This window comes from Rhinolophus ferrumequinum, chromosome 3, assembly GCF_004115265.2.
Source record: "Rhinolophus ferrumequinum isolate MPI-CBG mRhiFer1 chromosome 3, mRhiFer1_v1.p, whole genome shotgun sequence".
Lineage (NCBI taxonomy): Eukaryota > Metazoa > Chordata > Mammalia > Chiroptera > Rhinolophidae > Rhinolophus > Rhinolophus ferrumequinum.
Genome location: NC_046286.1, coordinates 41,708,223 through 41,729,942, shown reverse-complemented (window position 1 = coordinate 41,729,942; position 21,720 = coordinate 41,708,223). Strand labels below are relative to the sequence as shown.

Genomic DNA, 21,720 nt, shown 5'->3' with positions numbered 1-21,720 from the left:
GGGCATGGGTAAATCTGCCCAAGGAGTGACTATAAAGTGAAAACATAACATACAGGACTCAGCAAACGCTAAGAAATTCCATATACACAGTTGAGGGAAAGAAGGAAATGCTGGTAAAGCGATCAAATAACTAAACTGGAGAACATGGTATCACAGAAACCAAGAGAATGGTTAACAGTGTTGAAAGCTGCTGAGAAATCAAGGTATCTTATTTTTTCTCAGGGGAGTTCTGAAGCTTAAAAAGGTAGAAAGTACTTTTATCTCAAAAATTTTGAATGAAATCTTCATAAATGACATCTAAGAAAAAAAGGGATAGTCTAAATTTTTCTGAATCATTTAACTATGAAAATATTTAAGATGGATATCTGAAAATCTCCATCATCAAGTAGTTTTCATTTATCTTTTACTGGAAAAACAATAAACAATTAAAAATATTTTCATTTATATGTGAATAGATAGTAAAATTATTCTTACCTATATAAAAAAAGATCTTTGGCAAGTCGCTTCGGGCCAATGATTTTGAAGATAATTTCATATGTTTCAAGTGCCTTCCGATGAACTCCACCTGGTAATGCTGGATGTAGACACTGAGCTAGGCGTTTGCCTATAGTCAGCTTCTTGGGTACTACTTGATACTTTGCATTATTTTGTAAAACCTTGAAGAAAACATTTTAATTCAGTTGAGAAAAAAATACTACATTTCATATTATATCCACTTTCTAACACAGTATTATCAAAAATTCTTCTAGAACTTCTTTATACTTGAAAAAAATTAGAGCAGAGACCAAAGAACTTTCATTTTTGTCAGTTATATCTATCAAGGTATATGTCATATTTGAAATTAAAACTGAGGATTCTAAAAAATATTGAATTAAAAAAAATTAACAGAATGTTAACAGAAATAACATTTTTATGAAAAATAATATTTTTCAAAACAAATTTATTCAGACGTATTATTTTAGATTTTTGTAAAACTTTAATGTTAATCAGCTATCAATTTATTTTTGATACATTGTTTGAAATATATGAAGAAAACTGGACCTCAAAATAGATAGATATAATTGTAAGAAGGCAACTACTGCTTTGGCGTAGCATATAGCAAGTAGTTCTAATGCTTAAAAGAATCTACATGAGATGATGATTGCCCGTTTATTTTTACTAACTTGTCAATTAGACCAAATACATTTTGCTTTATATATTCAACCATAATACAGTCAGAGTACAATTTGTAGAAGATACAATTTTACAAACCACCCCAAGGAGACTAATTATTTAAGTAACATAAAAGAACTTATAAATGTACTTCTTCAAATTATTATGATAAAGAGCAGATACATTATAAAATGTACACTCAGAAAGAGAACAGAATAATATTATATACTAGAATTGAATTTCGAAGAAGTACACAAAAGTCCTTTATTTTACAAAATAAAGAGCTGAGGTTAAAATATATAAAATGGCCTGCCAAAGCAGTATAACAGAAGAGTCAGCACTAGATCTCCCAGTTCATAAAAAAAGTGGAGGCTCTAACTGAGGTTAACTTAAATATAACATTTTCAATGTTCTTCCCACTATAAGCCTTTAATTCAGTTTTAAATTGAATTTAATGAATAGTAAATAAAAATAGATCTATAAATGAAAAACAAAGAATACAGCTATGAAAACATTTTATTTTTTAAACAAGCTGCCTTCCATTTCTGGAATATTAATTTAAATTTTGGGCAGAGTTAATATTTACATATACTTTTAAAAAAATTATGATTATTACCAGAAGTACCTCTGTATATCATTAAATTAGAATTTAATGATATAACATGCTTCAATAAACAATTCTATTAATATGAAATTAAAAAAAGGAAAATATAGGACCATTTTCTAAAAGGATTTCTGAGTTGGAAAACTTACATAAATGAGGTGAAAATTTAGCAAAACATATTTAGACTATTTTCAACATATACAAATATATAAAACCACATATTTATATATAAATATAAAAGTCTTACCTTATTGCACTGTGATTTTAGGTAAGTTTCATCAATGACTTGAATATCCTACTTTGTGTTATCTGGATACAATAAAATCTACTTTCATGAATACTGATTAACTATAAAAACTAATTATGTATGTAATTAAGCAAATTAATTTCCACAATTTGAACCGCTTTTAAAGATAGTTCCTAGTAAGTCTTCAGAGACTCTTCATAACAAGAACTATCTTTAAGTAAACACATATTTTTGAATGCAATTTCTTGAGGATGTTGTCAAAAATTTGAGAATTTGTCAAACCTCAAATAATATATGTTAGAAGTTAACATGTCAAACCTAAGTTTGTGCGTCTAATTTTCAGATAAATCCTTGGTACACTGGAAATTAAAACTTTTCTTTTTAAGATATCAAAAAATTATCCTTAGTATCAGGTTGAAAACTATTGTCCTTGGTATGTATTTTAAGACAAATTTCTTTCCTAGTAATTGTATGCTAAGCTGTTTGATGTTAAAATAGTTATTGAAGAGCTTTCCTTTTCTTTCTGCTACCCTGGACCATTTAGTATTTAGAAGCATTCCTATTTAATAACATGTATTTTTTTTAATCCAAAAAATTCCCAAACAAAAAAAACACAAAAAAGACACGTATTATTGTGAGAAAAATTTAAGAAAAAAAAACACCAAAACAAACAAACAAACAAAAAAACGGCAAAAATTTAAAACTAAGAGTTGATCAATGATGCCACCATAATTACAGTGGATAAAAAACCACACATGTCATTCAAAGCCAAGCTCTATGTAACTGCCTGTCGCTTTTATATTCAGTTCAGTACTTTTGGTATCTAAGGCTTGCCTGGATATAAAATGTCTCCTAATTGCTATATGTCATTTGGAAAGAACGTATTAGTTACTACTTTCAACATAGAGGTTTTGTTGCCAGGAACTCCAGAACCATATCTGATGCTCAATTACAGAAACTTATTAGTCCTCACTGTTAGCAAATTTGCTTCTTAGTCTTGTGTTTTTAGAGGTAATGATGATAATAACTATAATTTTCAAACACTATTGTTGTTTTGGCCTTAAAAATATGTCTGATTACATAGACATACAATGTGTGAAGTAAAATAGCAATAACAAAAGTAATTCTGAGATTTAGTTATATTTTCAAAATTTTTACTTCAAGATTTAGAGAAATCTAATAAATATAGACAGATTTCTGATTTTTACTACTTTTTATGAAATGGATGAGACTGACATACCTTATTAAGTTTTCCAAGTGCCGATATCAAATCTGCCCATTCACTGGAGTATTCAAAATTCTTTAGTGCTTTGTCAATTGCAGCTACATAGTTTCTGTATTTTGAGTCACTCAATAACTCCAGCTCTTCTGTGTTCATCCTCCCACAGCGTCCCACTAGAGACCAGTTCCAAAATCATGTAAAATCATTACCTACAAGAGTTTTGCAGGAGGAACCAAAGTTACAAAGTATTACATTGTGTTCAGATGTTCTTGCTACAGAGTTAATGACTAACTTTAACACGTTTCTTGAGTTACAAGTGGTTAATACTGGTCGGCTAGCATGCAGTGTTACAGAAGTTTTCAAAGATAACTCCTCTGTTCCTTCCTAGGAACTGGAAAATGGCTGTGAGGATTTAGGGATGTAAAAGAGTAGGGAATATTTTGTTACTTATTTCAATTTAGAAATTGTTATTTCTCTGCCATATTTGCTAACATAACATTTCTGATATACATACCCCTTCACATTGTTTTGATCCTAAAACACACTAAGACTGGTTAGACTGTAAACATCAAGGACATGCAAAAAAAGAAATGAATGTCTAGGAGATTATCTTACTTTATTAAGTAATAAATGAACATACAGTATGAAGAAATATCATCAGCTCTTTGAAATTAGACCTTAATTTCTTAATTTTAATAAAACTGACAAGTATATGTATTGACAAGTATATGGTTTAAAATATGTCCAAAGATTCTTTGATTTTACTTTCAAAAACTGGTACCTGATCTTCCAGCTCCTCGGGCTGGACTTTGTGACTCACTTCTGAGGAAAACAGTAAGATAGAAATGACAATGTATAATGGCTAAGACTAGGTCACAAGAGCACTCCAGCTTCTGCCTTTCTGTCTTACATCACTAGCTGTGGGATAGCAGCCACAATGTCATGGGGACCTTCAAGGAGCCCTATGGAGAGGTCCCTCTGGTAAGAAATGGAACCTTTCTGCCAACAGGCATGAGAGTGAGTTATCTTATAAGTAAACAGCTCCTCCACCCCATGGCAAGCTTTGATTTGACTGCAGCGCCAACCAACATCTTGACTGTAACTTTATGAGAGACTCTGAGCCAGAACTATATAGCTAAGCCCTTCAAATCTGTGACCGACAGAAAGTTTGCTGCTTGAAGCCACTGAGTTGGATGAAGGGTAATTTGTTATACAGCAATAGCCGACTAACACGGAGTAGTAAAAGGATTCAACTGAGGCTCAACTTAAAAACCAAGGTGGCCTCTCCTCTATTGTTCTGGTATCTTATCTGAGTTTTATCTAACTCTGCACCTTTCCTTAGAGCTGGGTTCATGGGACTAAAGGAGGGTCTAAGAATGGGCCTCCGGGATACTAACACAATTAAATTGGGGAGCGGGGCTGTAAAAATAGTCTTTACAACAAATGGTTTGGGGATAACTGGATACCCACATTTAAAAGAATGAAGTTTACTTCTTCCTCACACCTACACAAAAATTAACTCAAAATGGAACATAGATCTAAATGTAAGCACTATAAACCTCTTAGAAGAAAATACAGGAATAAATCTTTGTGACTAAGGGCCAGGCAGTTTTAAAAATAACAAATACCGGGGGTGCCAAAAAAATGTATACACATGACTTGTATTCATCTTTTGTTATCGGTATATATTGAGTATTACAATTCTAATAGAGGTTTTTTTCTTTCTTAAAATGTGTATACATTTTTTGGCACCCTGTGTGTGTGTATGTGTGTGTGTGTGTGTGTGTGTGTGTGTATATACATATTATTTATAAAGCACCACAATACAAGCAACAAAAGAATAAATTGGACTCCAACAAAATTAAAAACCTTTGTACTTCAAAGGATACCATCAATAAAGTGAAAAGACAGAACAAGAGAAAATAACAAGGGACCTGAAATATAAATACAACTATATACTGTATCTTACAAATCCATAATAAAAGGACAAATAATTTTAAAATAGGCAAAAGATCTGAGTAGACATTTCTCCAAAGAAGATACACAAATGGTCAATAAATGCATAAAATGATATTCAACATCCTTAATCATCAGGGAAATGCAAATCAAAACCACAATGAGATATTTCACACTACTGGGATGGCTGTTATAATAAAGACAATAACAAGTATTAGCAAAGATATGGAGAAACTGGAACCCTTATAAACTGTTGGTAGGGTTATAAATCAGTGCAACTGCTTTGGAAAATCATCTGGCAGTTTTCGAAAGGTTAAACACAGAACTACTTTATGACTCAGCAATTGCATTGCTAGGTATGGTATATACACCCAAGAGAAATGAAAACATGCCCACATAAAAACTTTTATATAGATGTTCAAAACAGCATTATTCATAATAGCCCAAAAGAGGAAACAACCCAAATATCTATCAACTGATGTGTGGATAAATAAAACACAATAGAATATTCTTCAACCGTAAAAAGGAATGAAGTACGGACACATGCTACAACATGGATGAACCTTGAAAACATGCTAAGTGAAAGAAACCATTCATAAAAGACCAAATATTGTATGATTCCATTTATATGAAATGTCTAGAACAGACAAACGTCTAGGACAGAAAGCAAAGTAGTTTTTGCTGGAGGGGAAGGGCTGAATTGGGTGGGTAACAGAGCGTCATTCCTAATAAGAATGGGGTTTATTTTTGGTACGACAAAAATGTTCTACAATTGATTGTAGGGATGGTTACTCAACTCTGTGAATATACTAAAAACCATTTAAGTATACATTTTAAATAGGTGAATTATATGGTATGTGAATTATATTTCAATAAAGATATATGTAATAGATATACATAAAACGGACCCCATGGATCTGTGAATTTCCTCAAATTACATACAAAATTTACATCTTACATTTTATTGGGGAGGTAGTCTACTACTTTAACAATATTCTTAAACATAGTTTTCTACATAACACTAAAAAAGTTTAAGAATCACTACTCTAGGATAAACAGCTATATTAATACAGCCTGTTTGCATCAAAAAAAGCTAACAATCTATTAATTTATTAAATCAAAATTCTCTTGTTTAAGATTAAGCCAAAATGAGGCAACACAAATTTCCTAATTCTCTACCTCAGTTGTTTACAAACAAACTGTAAATGCCATCTTTGGAGAGAATAATCCTTAAATATAGTCACTTAACATACATATGAAATTATTCACTTCACTACACCATGGACCAAGAACTATGTTTGGGTGCTGACTAGAGAGAATATCCCCGACCTTGTGATACTTTCATTCCCAACTCGGAGGGGGTGGGAATGGAGAAATAAGGTAAACCCTTTAAGATAGTCAATCTACTTTTCTTTTAAAAATTGTGATATTGGACCTAGGGACTTTGAATGCTGTCAAGTTTATATGGAAAAAACCGTTTTATCATTAGGTCTTTGTATTCTGGACTCTCAGAGCAACAAACCAAACACAAAGCAGTATTCTGAAGTACTCTGAGAAATTAAATATAAACTTAATAAGTGCATCAAAAATATTAACCTTCCATTTCAAAATTGATTTTGTTTTATAGAAGAGTTAAATATACAATTCCTCAACTATGGTAGAAGTCTTTGAGAGCAGGAAGCATGTTTTATACATATCTGTATGTTTCACAGCACATAACTTGCAATTGAGGCTCATATAGTGACTAAGACTTGGAATAAATTAAAAACTAGGCAAGTTGTTTTATCATTAATCTATGATTTCTAAAATTTTTAAAAACTAGATTTCACCATAAACAGAAACACACACAGAAAGCAGTAAGTGTTTCAGACACAAAACACTGACATACTAAAACGATTCAAGTCATAAACTTCCATACTAGTTGAATTTTAATAATGACAGGAGTATATGGAATGAAAGTCAGAATGAAACTTAAAGTAAAACATGTCTAAATTTGCTTCTGAGAAATCAGAGAAGAAATAACGGCAAAACCAAATTAAACTAAGAGAAAAAAAAATCAAATTGACTGGATTTTCTGAAAATATATAAAAACAGCATAAAATAACTCACTTCTAATCAATAAACCTAAGAATGTACTAGTAGTAAAGCACGTGTATAAATTTTACTGGCAAGGACTTTATTTCCTTAACAATATTTCCAGAATAAGATATAACACATCATTTTTGAAGATGACATACAATATTTATGCATGGAGAAGATTAACTTGAAAAGAATTTAGTAATAATTTCTCTCAGTGAAAATAGGAGTTGTTTATCTATAATCAGGGTAACAATTGTGAAGTAATATTACCTCAATTGACATATCCTTCAGACGTTTCTTATTTGGTACGAGAAAAACCTAACTTTACAAAAAGGTACAACAAAAACCAGCTAAGTTTGTTGGGTTTATAACTCCTGTATGTGTTCACAGCTAAAAAAGTTGAGTCTGGTAAGAAATTTGGATTTATTTAGCTAAAAGCAATCTAAATACTTAAATATGATTTAAAAGACTTCACATAGCATAAGATACACATAACAGTCAGGTAGAACATTAAAAGCAAAATCTTATGAAAATGGCTGAAAAATGAAAAAGAACATTCTGTAAAAGTTTCATCAGCAGGAAGCAGCAGTATTTTATTCACATGAAAAGATGTTCAGATCCTAGGACTAAAAATGTGGTTATGCTTCCTCAATGATTTTAATGAAAATAAAAGTACTCATTATATATCAGAGTCTAGGGATGTACCACTTTTGAATTTGTCATCCAACATATATAATAAATGCAGGTATATGCTCAGGTAAATTTTTCTATATTTTATTTTAAGTGGCTTGGATCAGTACTCCTCATACTATCTGTGGTTGAAGAATCAGTTTTTCCCTCTAACCCATTGCTAACTGATACTTTTCTAAAATATAAAATCATGTATTAGTTTGCTGCAACATCAAAATACTACAAAAGTTTCTAAACACTTACTTTCATCTGTGCTTATCTCGTTTTAACAAAAAATTTGTAAATGATCCACAAATCAAACTTAGATCATAACACAAATATAACATATTCCCATATTGCATCAAGGAAACATCATACACTGTCTGTTCTCCAGAAAGGTGGTAGCACATGGCAGAAAATAGACATATTCAATAACAAAACAGTACTTTGTAGAACCCCAACCCATGAAACGACAGGCAGTGGAGGGCAAGGCATCCAAGCACAGGCGTTAAAGTGAACATAGCTGGGAAACCAAATCCTACTTATAACACTTAGCCCCAGTATGTCCGTGGGCAAGATTCTCAAACCTCAGTTTCCTCATCAGTAAAAGGAGATGTTTGCCAAAATTAAATAAAGAACATATTAGTCATCAAAGTGCCTGGCACATAGAAAATGCTCTAAATGTTATTGTCACTATTATTACCAATAAAAGCAAACACAGTACTAGGAAGCAAGTATGCCTATTATGAGGACCAATAAAGTGTAATTAAGCATCAGATTAATGGCTCTGAACTTACTGGCAACAAAGTGGAAAACTGAAGCATCTCACTAACCTAGCTCTAATTGTCTCACGAATGCAAATTAAAATGTGTCATTGCCAAATGTGTCTTTTTCACTATTTTATTTAACACACATATTTGATGAGTTTTGACTAATGCATACACGTCACATCAAGATTCCTCACCACAGTTAAGATATACAGAAAATTCCCATCATCCTGAATAAGAAACCAAACATTTCCATCACCTCTATCAAATGAGTTTTTGTTTGAATTAAAAACAACAACAGCAACAACAACAAAAATACAACTTCCCACTAGATACAGTAACAAACCATTTGCTATAACTAGGGAACTTGAAAATGCAAAGACAAATAAAAATTAAAATTCTAATTTGTTTTTTCTTAAAGTGATGCAGCTTAAGTCAAAATGGCATTTAAAATCATTCTTTCAGGAGCTGTTAATAAGTAAATTTTCTGACTTAATCCATAGTCCACTTGACAATTTAGCTGCAGTACTTTCAAACTTACAACTCTGATAAACTGGACCTGATTTGTCATAAAACATGATACAGTGTAGCGTTTTGTCACACTCAAGTAGAAAAATGAAACAAAATAAGTTTTTATTAAAAAGCCATAGTTTTCTCTAGGGAAGTTAGGCCTTATGAAAATTATCAGGTAATAACAGGTTTATGTCTTCATACTTTGTAGTGTATAAAGGTAAAATTTAAATAAGAAATGAGAGTCCATCAGACCACCTAAATTTTAAAGTTTTGTTTAAATAGTTATAAAAATGGGTAGACTAACTGCAGAATGCCTACGTGAAGAAGGTAACTTGGCTGGTTTGCTTATCACGAGCTGAGATTTCCCCTTCTCGCCCTCTTTTGCCATGAAAGGTAGAGAGAGGGCTGGCGAGAGAGGAGCCTTCAGTTTTATCCAGTTCTAAAGATATATCTGGGGACTGTCAAAGTGTTTTATCACATTCCAAGATATAAATGAATAAATTATTTAAAGCACCATGCAATGTGGGATGGTGGAACCTTCCTAGTTGATTATGAGAGAATACCTTAAAAATACTACATATAAGGTATAGACTCTTTCCAAACGTTTTAAATGAAAAATTATCATTCAGTAATTGTTAACATCCAACAAATGAATGTGACAATTACTAACAAACCTATTTCATTTTGGTCAAAAGTTTTGGGTTTCGATGTTGACACTTTCACTAAATATTTTTTATCAAAACATTTACTTAACCAACTTACAAAGCTCCAAAAAATTGGAAACTTCTCTGTAGGGTTGACAATATGGATAAAAGACAACACCTACCAGGTATTTCAAAATTGGTTAAGGCCACCCATTATAACCCTGATGCTCTGTACTTCCCATAATCTGACCTGATCTCAAACCTTCAAATGGTATACACTCTAGGAAACTCCAGATAATGTGATCAACAGATCTCTAGCTTTTCTCTGTATGTCCTACCACCTTCTAGTCTTAATTATCTTTTAAGGATAAGACCTCCTCTGATGCAGCAGAGGTAACAGCATCTTAGCTAACCTTACAATGTGCTCACTAAATAGCAGCCACTGTTCAAATGTCTTGCATATTATAATTCATTTAATGCTATTTGAACCTATGAGGTAAGTGCTATTATTATTATCCACACTTACAAAGAAACTGAAGCATAGAAATATTATGTGATATAGTTAACAAATGGCAGAACCAGGGATTTAAACTCAAGCAATCTGGCTTTAGAGTTCTAACTCTTAAGAGTAGTTCTAACTGCTCTTTACTCTCATGGAAACATTTTTTTCCTTCTAATACCATTCCTACCTCAGGACCAGGAAGTAAAGTATCTTCCTTTCTCCCTCTGCTATACTTTCCTAGCAAAATCCCACCCCTGGTTGAGCTCCGTTATTTTCTTTTTCCATACCTGAACTCAAACAATTGAATACTGCTGGAGAAAAGTCATATAACCAAGCTGACTACACTTTGAGAAACACAAACCTCAAATAGGTGCTCAATGCAGTTCTGATCTACTGTTTCCTTAGTAAATTTACCGGCCGGACAGGACTGTTTGAAAACTTCTCAAAACTCTAGTACCTTTCTTCCACTGTTGCTAAAGATCAAGCTTCAAATTTAATTTTGAAAACAGAAGCAAAAGGAATGCTTTCTCCCAACAAATCTACAAACCTATCTCCAACCTAAACCCATATTCTCTACTTTCCCTCCTGTTCTGAGCAACAAAGGACCATCCTCTATCAAAGGCCTTTTGCTATCTTCTGGATTACTCCCTTAACAATTTCCCCCAAGTGCATTATTGGCTCACTCTTTCTATACCAGTTTCTTATCTACAGGATGGTTCCCGATCAGCCTACAGGCAAGCCCTGGAATCTGCCTCAGTGAAAAACTAAAATCCACAGCCTCCCCTTTAGCCCTACAGACTCTCTGGCTATCAATCCATTTCTCTGTTCTCTCTCACTACAAAACGTTTTGAAAGATTTCTCTGTACTTACTACTTCATTTCCTTATCTCCTAGTCACTCTTCAGCCCACTCAAAAAATGCCTTATGACACTGTCCCTCTAAGGAAAGCACCCATACAAAACCCACCAGTAAAATGGCCTTAGCCAAAGCCAGTGGTCACCTCCCTAGCCCCTCATCTGAATCAACTTCTCAGCAGTAGTCAACACTTTGCTCTTGGCTTCCAGGACTCTTCACTCAGAAGGTATGTTCCGACCTCCCTAACTGCTCTTGGCTCCTCTTCTCTATTCAGTTTATCATCAGCATCATCAGCATCAAAATTCTGAAGTACTTCAAGGCTCATTCAGGAACCCTATGCTTTTTCCCCCATTATCTCCTCTAGTCCTATAGGTTCAAACAGCATGTTAACTACCACATCCTGAGTTTGTAATGACCACTTTTCCTTCTATTATTCTAACCAGTTAGAGTTGACTCCAGCACACCACTGAATCGGGTTTCGATTCTTGAGCCCCTATCATCCATCCTCCACATTATGTCATTATGAGAATATCCAAACTCAAATACACCGGCATTTTTTTTCATTACTAGGCATTTTGCATTTGCTATTCTCTATACCCGAAAGCTCTCAAGTCAACTCTTTATGTGGCAAACTCCTTCCCATCCTCCAAATAATTAATATCAAACCCTCAAGAAGCTTTCTGATCAGTCTTTAAATTGGCCTGCACCAGGCCCACGATCTTACCACCTACTCTAGAATATCACATTACTTCCTTCCTAACACTTCTTACAGTCTGAAATTGTCCTATTTGCTTGTTTCCTAACTTTGAAAGTCTTTTAAGCATGGCTCCTGAATAGTTTCATTTGAACTATTACCACAGCTTCCCATTTTTATTACCTTCAGCTTCTCTAACAGCCAATTAATTTTAAACAGCAAAAAATAGCCTGAGTATATTAGTCCTTGCTGGAAGCTCAATTTATAATCCATGAAAACCACTTTAGCCCAGTGCTTATTTAGCACATAAGAAGTACTCTTATCATTGCTATAATTGTGACATTCAATTACTTAGAAATGAAATGAAAGCTTTTAATCATACAATTAAAATCTTTTCATAAATTGGACCCATTCAATCTATCTTCTAATTCATATTTCTGTCCTAGCTAAGCAAAACCTAGAGACAAAGATTCTTTGCTTGACCAAACTTTAGTCAGGCTTCTGAACCCTCCATTGTATGTTTTATTGTTTCTTTCTCAAAAATTATCTCCACCTATTTATGTGGGTTTATTTCTGGGTTCTCAATTCTATTCCATTGGTCTATGTGTTTGTTTTACTGCCAATACCATCCTGTTTTGATTATTGTTACCCTGTAGTACAAGCTAAAGTCAGGGAGTGTGATAACTCCAGCATTGTTCTTTTTTCTTAGGATTGCTTTAGCTATTCGGGGTCTTTTGTGATTCCAAACAAATCTGACTATTTTTTGTTCTATTTCTTTTAAAAAATGCCAGTTCTTAAAAGACTCAATGAGACGCAAGAAAACACAGACAGGCAGTTTAATGAACTCAGAAACACAATCAAAGAACAAAATGAACATTTTACCAAAGAGATTGAAATTTTAAAAAAGAACCAAACAGAATTTCTGGAGATTAAGAACTCAATAAAAGAAATGAAGAATGAAATAGCCAGCTTAGGTAGTAGAGTTGACCAGATGGAGTAAAGAATCAGTGACATCGAAGATAGAATTCTGGAAATGACACAGATGGAAGAGTCTTGAGACTTAAAAGAAATGAAAGAATACTACAAGAACTTTCTGAATCCATCAGAAAGAGCAATATAAGAATAATGGGTATACCAGAAGGAGAAGACAGAGAGAAGGGAACAGAGAGTATATTCAAACAAATAGTCGATGAGAACTTCCCAAACTTGTGGAAAGAACTGAATCCTCGAATCCAAGAAGCAAACAGAACATCTAATTACCTCAACCCCAGCAGGCCTTCTCCAAGGCACATTGTATTGAAACTGTTAAAAATCAACGACAAAGAAAGAATCCTCAAGGCAGCCAAGGAAAAGAAGACAGTACCCTACACAGGAAAGCCCATTAGAATATCATCAGATTTTTCAGCAGAAACTCTAGGAGTCAGGAGGGAGTAGAACCAAATATTCAAACTATTGAAAGAGATAATTTATGAGCCAAGAATAATATATCCAGCAAAGATATCCTTTAGATATGAAGGAGGAATAAAGGCCTTTCCAGACATACAGAAGCTGAGGGAATTTTCTAACACACGACCTGCACTACAAGAAATACTAAAGAAGGCTATTTGACCACCATCAACAATTTGTGGCAACAAAAACATAAAAGTGGGGAGAGTAAAGGTCTGATCTGGAATATGGGAATGGAGAACGTAAGCATGCTGAAGAAAATGGACTACTTTAAATATCAAATTTTCTGTTACATAAACTTAATGGTAACCGCTCAAAAAAAAAAAAAATCCAGAACGGAAATATACACTGTAATAAAAGAAAAAACAGAGGGGAAATCATAGAATACCACCACACAGAAATAACAAACAACAACAAAAAGGCAAAGAAACAATGGAGACACAGTCTTATCAGAAAACTAAACATGGAATAATAAGAAATCCTCATGTATCAATAATCACCCTTAATGTAAATGGACTGAACTCACCAATAAAAAGGTACAGAGTGGCAGATTGGATCAAAAAACTAAACCCAACCATATGCTGTCTCCAAGAGACACATCTCAGCTACAAGGACAAACATAGACTCAAAGTGAAAGGGTGGAAATTGGCACTCCAAGCAAATGGTACCCAGAGAAAATCAGGTGTAGGCATAGTGATATCAGATGAAACAGACTTCAGGGTGAAAAAGATAACAAGAGACAAAGATGGACATTTCATAATGGTAAAGGGGACTATACAACAAGAAGACATAACAGTCATCAATATTTATGCCCCCAATCAGGGAGCACCGAAATATACCAAGCAACTACTAACAGAACTAAAGAGAGAAATTGACCAAAACACAATTATTCTAGGGACCTAAATACATCATTGACAGATATGGATAGACCATCCAAACAGAAAATAAAGAAATAGCCAGCCTTAAATGACACATTAAATGAAACAGACATAATTGACATTTAAGCACTTCATCCTAAAACATCAGACTATACTTTTTTTTCCCCTAGTGTACATGGAACAGTCTCAAAGATAGACCATATATTGGGACATAAAACTAGCCTCAGCAAATGTAAGAAGATTGAAATCATACCAAGCATATTCTCTGATCACAAGGCTTTGAAATTGGATATCAACTGCAAAAAGAAAGCAGAAAAAACCACAAATACATGGAGATTAAACAACATACTTTTAAAGAATGACCAGGTCAAAGAAGAAATTAGAGGAGAGATCAAAAGATACATAGAAACAAATGAGAATGAAAATACATCCTACCAAAATTTTTGGGATGCAGCTAAAGCAGTTTCAAGAGGGAAATTTATACCATTGCAGGCTATCTCAAGAAATAAGATAAATCCCAAATAAATAATCTCACGTTATACCTTAAAGAACTAGAAAAAGAAGAACAAATGAAATCCAAGGTCAGCAGAAGAAAGGAAATAATAAAAATCAGAGCAGAACTAAATGAAATAGAGAACAAAAAGACAATAGAAAAAATTAATCTGACAAAGAGCTGGTTCTTTGAAGGATTAATAAAATTGACCAACCCTTGGCTAGCCTCACTAAGATAAAAAGAGAAAAGACACTAATAAACAAAATCAGAAAAGAAAGAGGAGAAGTTATCATGGATGCCACAGAAATACAAAGGATCATCCAAGAATACTAGACTATATGCCACCAAATTCAATAACCTAGAAGAAATGGACAAGTTCTTAGAAACATATAGCCTTTGTAGGCTGAACCATGAAGAATTGGAAAATCTAAATAGACCGATCACCAGTAAGGCAATTGAATCAGTCATCTACAACCTTCCCAGAAGCAAAAGTCTGGGACCAGATGGCTTCGCTAGTGAATTCTACCAAACCTTTAAAGAGGATCTAACACATGTCCTGTTCAAACTCTCCCAAAAAAATTGAAGAAGGGACAGTACTCCCTAAATCATTTTATGAGGCCAACATTACCCTGACACCAAAACCTAGTAAGGAAAATACAAAAAAAGAAAACTACAGCCCAATAACTCTGATGAATACAGATGCAAAAATCCTAAACAAAATTCTAGCAAATCGAATGCAAAAAACACATTAAAAAGATTATTCATCACAACCAAGTGGGGTTCATCCCAGGGGCACAAGGATGGTTCAACAAACGCAAATCCATTAATGTGATACATTACATAAACAAAATAAAGGACAAAAATCATATGATTATATCAATTGATGCAGAAAAAGCATTTGACAAGATGCAACATCCATTAATGATTAAAACATTTAATAAAATAGTTATGGAAGCAAAATACCTTAACATAATAAAGACCATATATGACAAACCCTCAGCTAATCTCATAATTAATGGTGAAAAACTGACAGGGCTGCCCCCTATCACCTCTGCTTTTCAACATAGTGTTGGAAGAACAATCAGGCAAGAGAAAGAAATAAAAGGCATCCAAATTGGGAATGAAGAAGTTAAATTGTCACTCTTTGCAGATGACATGATGCTATATATAGAAAACCCTAAAGACTCCACCAAAAAGCTATTAGAAACAATAAACGAATACAGTAAAGTTGCTGGCTACTAAATCAACTTACACAAGTCCATTGCATTCCTATATACTAACAGTTAAATGTCAGAAAAAGAAATTTAAAAAAAATCCTTTTGCATTGTAACAAAAATAATAAAATACCCAGAAATAAACTTAACCAAGGATGTGAAAGACCTATATGCTGAAAACTACAAGACATTTTTAAAAGAAATTGAAGAAGACACAAAGAAATGGAAAGACATTCCGTGCTCATGGATTGGAAGAATCAACATAGTTAAAATGGCCGTATTACCCAAAGCAATATACAGATTTAATGCAATCCCCATCAAAATCCCAGTGGCATTTTTTAAAGAAATAGAACTAAAAAATCATCAATTTCTAAGAAATCACAAAAGACCCCGAATAGCCAAAGCAATCCTAAGAAAAAAGAACAATGCTGGAGGTATCATACTTCCTGACTTTAGCTTGTACTACAGGGAAATATCAAAACAGCATGATCTTGTCAGAAAAACAGACACACAGACTAATGGAATAGAATTGAGAACCCACATATATATGGACAGATAATTTTTGACAAAGAAGCAAAAAGCACACAATGGAGAAAAGACAGCCTCTTCATTAAATGGTGCTGGGAGAATTGGAAAGCCACGTGCAAAAGAAACTGAACTGCTATCTGTCACCATGTACCAAAATTAATTCAAAATAGATCAAAGACCTAAGCATAAGACCTGAAAAAATAAACTGCATAGAAGAAACATAGAAGTACTAAACCTATGGACTTTGGGTTCAAAGAGCACTTTATGAATTTGACTCTAAAGGTAAGGGAAGTAAAAGCTAAAATAAATGAATGGGACTGTATCAAACTTAAAAGCTTCTGCACAGCAAAAGAAACTATCAACAAAATAAGGAGGCAAACAATTGAATGGGAGATTTTTGCAAACAGAGCCTCTGATAAGGGGCTAATATTCAAAATATACAAGGAAGTCACACAATTCAACAACAAAAGAACAAACAACCCAATTGAAAAATGGGCAGAGGACCTGAAGAGACATTTCTCCAAAGAGGATATACAAATGGCTAACAGACCTATGAAAAAATGCTCAACATCACTAATCATCAGAGAAATGCAAATAAAAACCACAGTGAGATATCACCTCACTCCAGTCAGAATGGCTATCATCAACAAGACAAGTAGTAACAAGTGTTGGAGAGGCTGTGGAGAAAAAGGAACCCTCATACACTGTTGGTGGGAATGCAGACTGGTGCAGCTGCTATGGAAGGCAGTGTGGAGGTTCCTCAAAAAATTATGAATAGAATTACTGTATGACCCAGCAATCCCACTCCTAGGTATCTACCCAAAAAATCTGAAAACATTTATTCATAAAGACGTGTGTGCTCCAATGTTCATTGCAGCTTTATTTACGGTGGCCAAGACATGGAAACAACCAAAATGTTCCTTGATAGATGAATGGATAAAGAAGTTGTGGTATAGATACACAATGGAATATTATTTGGTGGTTAAGAAAAGATGAAATAGGACCATTTGTGGCAACATGGATGGATCTTAAGATTATAATGCTAAGCGAAATAAGTCAGACAGAAAAAGTAGAGAACCATATGATTTCACTGATACGTGGTATATAAAACTGAAAACAAAAGAATAAAACAAACAAATGAAGGAACAAAAACTCATAGACAGAGACAACAGTTTAGGGGTTACAGAAGGTAAGAGCGGGGACTATAGAAGTGGGTAAACGGGGTCTAATGGTGATAGAAAAAGAACTGACTGGGTGGTGAACACACAATGTGAGATATAGACAATGTATTACAGAACTGTACACCTGAAATCTGTGTAACTGTACTAACAATTGTCACCCCAATAAATTTTTTTAAAAAGTACATTTAAAGTGGCTTTTATCACATTTCATAGTTTAAGAATTCATGAGCAGAGAAGGAAATCAAAGTAAAAATAATGCCATTATTAACAAGATTTTACTTGTTGGAACTGTATAATGCAATTCTTCATAAAATCAATGACTTGACCTTTAAATCAAATTCAAAGCATGAAATAATTATGGTTATCGTAAAGCATCAAGAGACCAGAAAAAAGAAGATAAATTAAAGCATTAAATTAAAGCATTGAGGCCCACAGAAACCTATTTGCATCCTTAATATTAATAATTTACTAAGGAAAATATAAGCCTTTGTTATACCAGGGAGTTGCCACTAGATCTTTATGCTCCAGAAAGTTTAAACTGAAAACTAAAACATAATGTGGGGAATTCCAGAGTTGAAAGGGGACTCAGCTCAAGTACTGTATTTTTCAAATTGGTATTCCATGTACAGAAAGTCATTTCTTGGAACTGAGGTGAAATGACATGTAATGAAACCAATTTTACCATAAGCTGACTTGCAAAGTTTCTACTGCAACGTTATAAGGAACCGGAATTGAAAGAAACATTATTGGAGGATCTGCTGTAATTATATTCCAGGAGATGTTAACAGATTGGCCATGAGAAAAGAAGCTGTCTGGCCAGGTAAGTTTAGTAATGGCTTCAATAACCTTCCCCTGAGGAACCCAAGCATAGTAGTAATGGTTTTGAGAAGCCCTGCAGTTAAAAGCAAATCAAAAGTTAAACTCCAGATTTAACCCAATGTGCACCCAAATTATTTGCCATGGAACTCTGTTTTGGGGCAGCAAATCTATTAATGAATTCAGAACAGTGTTCAGGAGAAACATCAGTTTGAAAACCTCTGATCCTATGAAATTCCCTTTTAAACAGTTGACAAAACTGAGGCCTAGAGAAATCAGACCTGCTTAGCAGGAGAAAGGAGTTGAATGAAATCTCTAATTCCCAGGCCAGAGAGCTTTTTGTAGTTTAACTACAAAACAGGTCTCCTTTGACTTTATATAGTCAAACATTTAACTAATATTTAATATACACTTAAATTTTTGGTTATGGTGTTGTATTTTCTGCTTTGTGCATTAACTTAGATGTTTTTAATTCTTCCTTCAATACTTGGGTTCCTAATAATCGGGTCCACCAGGAGATTTGCTATTGTTTAGCAATTCTGGAAAATGATTCAGTTCAGAGTGGCAGCTAAAAATAATCACTAAAGTAAAGCATTTGTAGTACAACTGCTGTTAATTTACTCTTGTTGTAACTTCTGTCAGCTCAAGCAACTAAATCACAGTGTTGTTTATCAGGTGGTGAGTTACTAAGCACAATATGCTGACATGCTAAAATTAGTAAAATTAAGATCTTAGGTCTGCATTGAAGATGGCCAACAAACATCGAAATTGAGAGATTTTTGTCTTACTATAGTTTGGGGCTCCTGTGTCAGGCAAACACTATGTTTCATTAACTTCCTGTAATTAAAAAAAAAAAAAAAGGTTTTGATTGCTATTACTAGAGTCTCCAAATCAGATTTTCCCAGTCTTTATATTTCTCAAACTGCATAGAACTCTACGATAATGTAAGAATAATCAAAACAATTGAGTTAGCTTTTGAAAAGTGTAGTTGTGTGCCACTGGCCTTCCCCCCGCAGGGTAGGAAAGAACAATGCAGGAGAACAAGTATGTTGCAACTTTAACAGGCTTGGGAATCAAAGGTGATAATTGTTAACAACTTCCTTGTGACTAATCTGACGTCTTCTAATAAACTTCTGCACTCCTTTCCAACCCCCCACATGGGCCATTAACCATGGCTGGCACTGGTGTCTCCTCAATATTAAAAAGACCCATCAAATTAATCAGAGTGCACTGATGCCTTAATTCCGCCAACAAAGAGGTTACCCCGCACGCCTCGATCGCACAGGTGTGACCTCCTCCCCCACCTCGCGCACTGCTCGGTCCCAACGCGGGAGGATCCGGACCAGCCATCGGACACCTCGGCCCCGCCTACCGCCACCTATGCCCCAGGCCGCCCTCGCGCGTCCGCCCGGGCCTGGCTCGCAGGTCCCCGCGCAGCTCCCGCTTCCCGGGAAACCAGAGGGCGGCCGGCCGGCTTCATAGCTACAAGCCGGGCTAGGGCGCCTACATCCCCGACGCCACAGCAGCCTGACCCGCGGGGTGTCCCCGCGACTTCAGACCTAGCCAGGCCGAGGAAGCCGATCAAGGCCACCGGCCGGCCTAGCGACCGCTCTGGAGGCAGGGACGCTGTTACCTGCTGTGGGCTCGGCCGCTACCCGCCAGCGCCGCTCTCTTGGCAACCGCGGCAGCTACACCAGAGGCCGAAAGCCGAAGGGCCCAGTGACAGCTCCCAGCGTGCACCGCGCCGGCGCTCACGCCCACGCCGGCGTTGACGTCGACGGTCCCCCATCTCCTCCCCCGGTCCTTTCAAGGCCTCCTGGCGCCCTCAAGCGGACCGTCAGGGAAGTGGCCCGCAGCCACCAACTGCGGGAGTGGCCTGGAAAGGGGGGTATATACGTATATATGTAGAGAGAGCAGGTGTTTCCAACTCGCCAGTCAGCCCCATTTTGATAGTTTGAATGGAAGCTGAGAATTGAAAACCGCTTTTAAGTGTTATTTAAATAATTATTTAAGTATAATTTAAATATAATTCCTTTGGATTTCATATAAAGAACTTGAGGCCCAGAGAGGTTAGAAGACTTGTGAAGCTAGAGAAAATTAGTTATCAGATTTGGAACTGTTTTGAGTCTAGAAGTCTCTAAATCACATAGTTACTATAAGGAGGATTATACTGTTTTGCCTAAACCGTGGGGTCAAAAAATGAAATTATTTTACAAATGTGTGACTATATATAAAATACAACAATCTTTAAAAATAATCAAACACCAATTATGAAGAGCATGCTGTGCTAAGAATGTTATGTCAATGTGTCAATATTTAAGCACTTATTAGCCTTGATAATTAAAGGTGGAAGATACGAGGAGTTGAAATCATCACCCCCTCATCACATTATTTGAGATAGAACACCTATGAACTTAATTCTCTTAACTGCGTTGTAGAATTACTGTGATGGATACACCACAATAAACTTAAGAAACTCCAAATAACAATTTTAGAAAACTTCTCTTAAACTAGTGTCATGCAGGGTCTCAGCTCCAGCTCCCCGCATAACACAGGATATGGTGAGGCCAAAAAGGAACAAAAACGGAACCATAGATAGGGGAGTCATACCACTATATTCTCAATGATGCCTGGTGGAGAAGCAAAAGCAAACATCCGCCAATACCCCAACAAGGGGTCTTCCTGCACCCGTCTTGCTGGCAGCCAGGCAAGACACAGGAAGTAGGATCCACATGATCCACAATCCATCCACCTTCTGCTTCTCTGCCACCCAACGTGCTAACGGCAATCCGCGCTTGCTAGCTTAGCCACGGCAGTTATATTAGTGGCTAATGGCTAACCGGTAACAGCTGATGGCCAACTAGTCACAGCTGATGGCCATATACTACCTGAGCCAGCACCTTTCCACATGAGGCCGAGAGCCTGGAAACTGCTCTCTGGGATTCTGTCCCCACAACTAGTATCTCGAGGAATGTGGTTTTATTACTTATTTGGAAAATCTTCAAATTAGTGTTTGGTGTGTGGTAATTTATGACTTTGAAATGATAAAGTAGAACATCAATAAACACGATTTTCAGTATACAAACCATCATTGTTTTAAAAAACTAACAGCCTCTTTGTTTTAAAATTCTTATTATAATTCTACCATATCTTCACTCTTCAATACTTCCCATTATAAATATTTACATTATACTAAATCCTTTTCTTTACTGTGTTAAACTTTCCAAAACTATCTTCTAGTAATAATGAGTCAGTTTTTAC

General features: G+C 35.0%; 1 protein-coding gene across 8 annotated transcripts in view; it reads right to left on the bottom strand.

The window, feature by feature from the left end:
• The window catches only part of DOP1A (DOP1 leucine zipper like protein A), an 87,667-nt gene extending 67,468 nt beyond the window's left edge, over positions 1-20,199 (bottom strand). For 3 of the 8 annotated variants that reach the window (XM_033098263.1, XM_033098260.1, XM_033098262.1), the window contains exons 1-2: positions 3,244-3,381; positions 475-656 (exon numbers count right to left, since the gene is read on the bottom strand). In XM_033098263.1, the coding sequence (XP_032954154.1) occupies positions 475-656; positions 3,244-3,381 (320 nt within the window). Of the gene's footprint in view, positions 1-474; positions 657-3,243; positions 3,435-19,247; positions 19,297-20,092 lie in introns of those variants that run through there. The other 5 variants (XM_033098268.1, XM_033098253.1, XM_033098264.1 and 2 more) reach the window with 3 other exon arrangements.
• Positions 20,200-21,720: the final 1,521 nt, after the last annotated feature.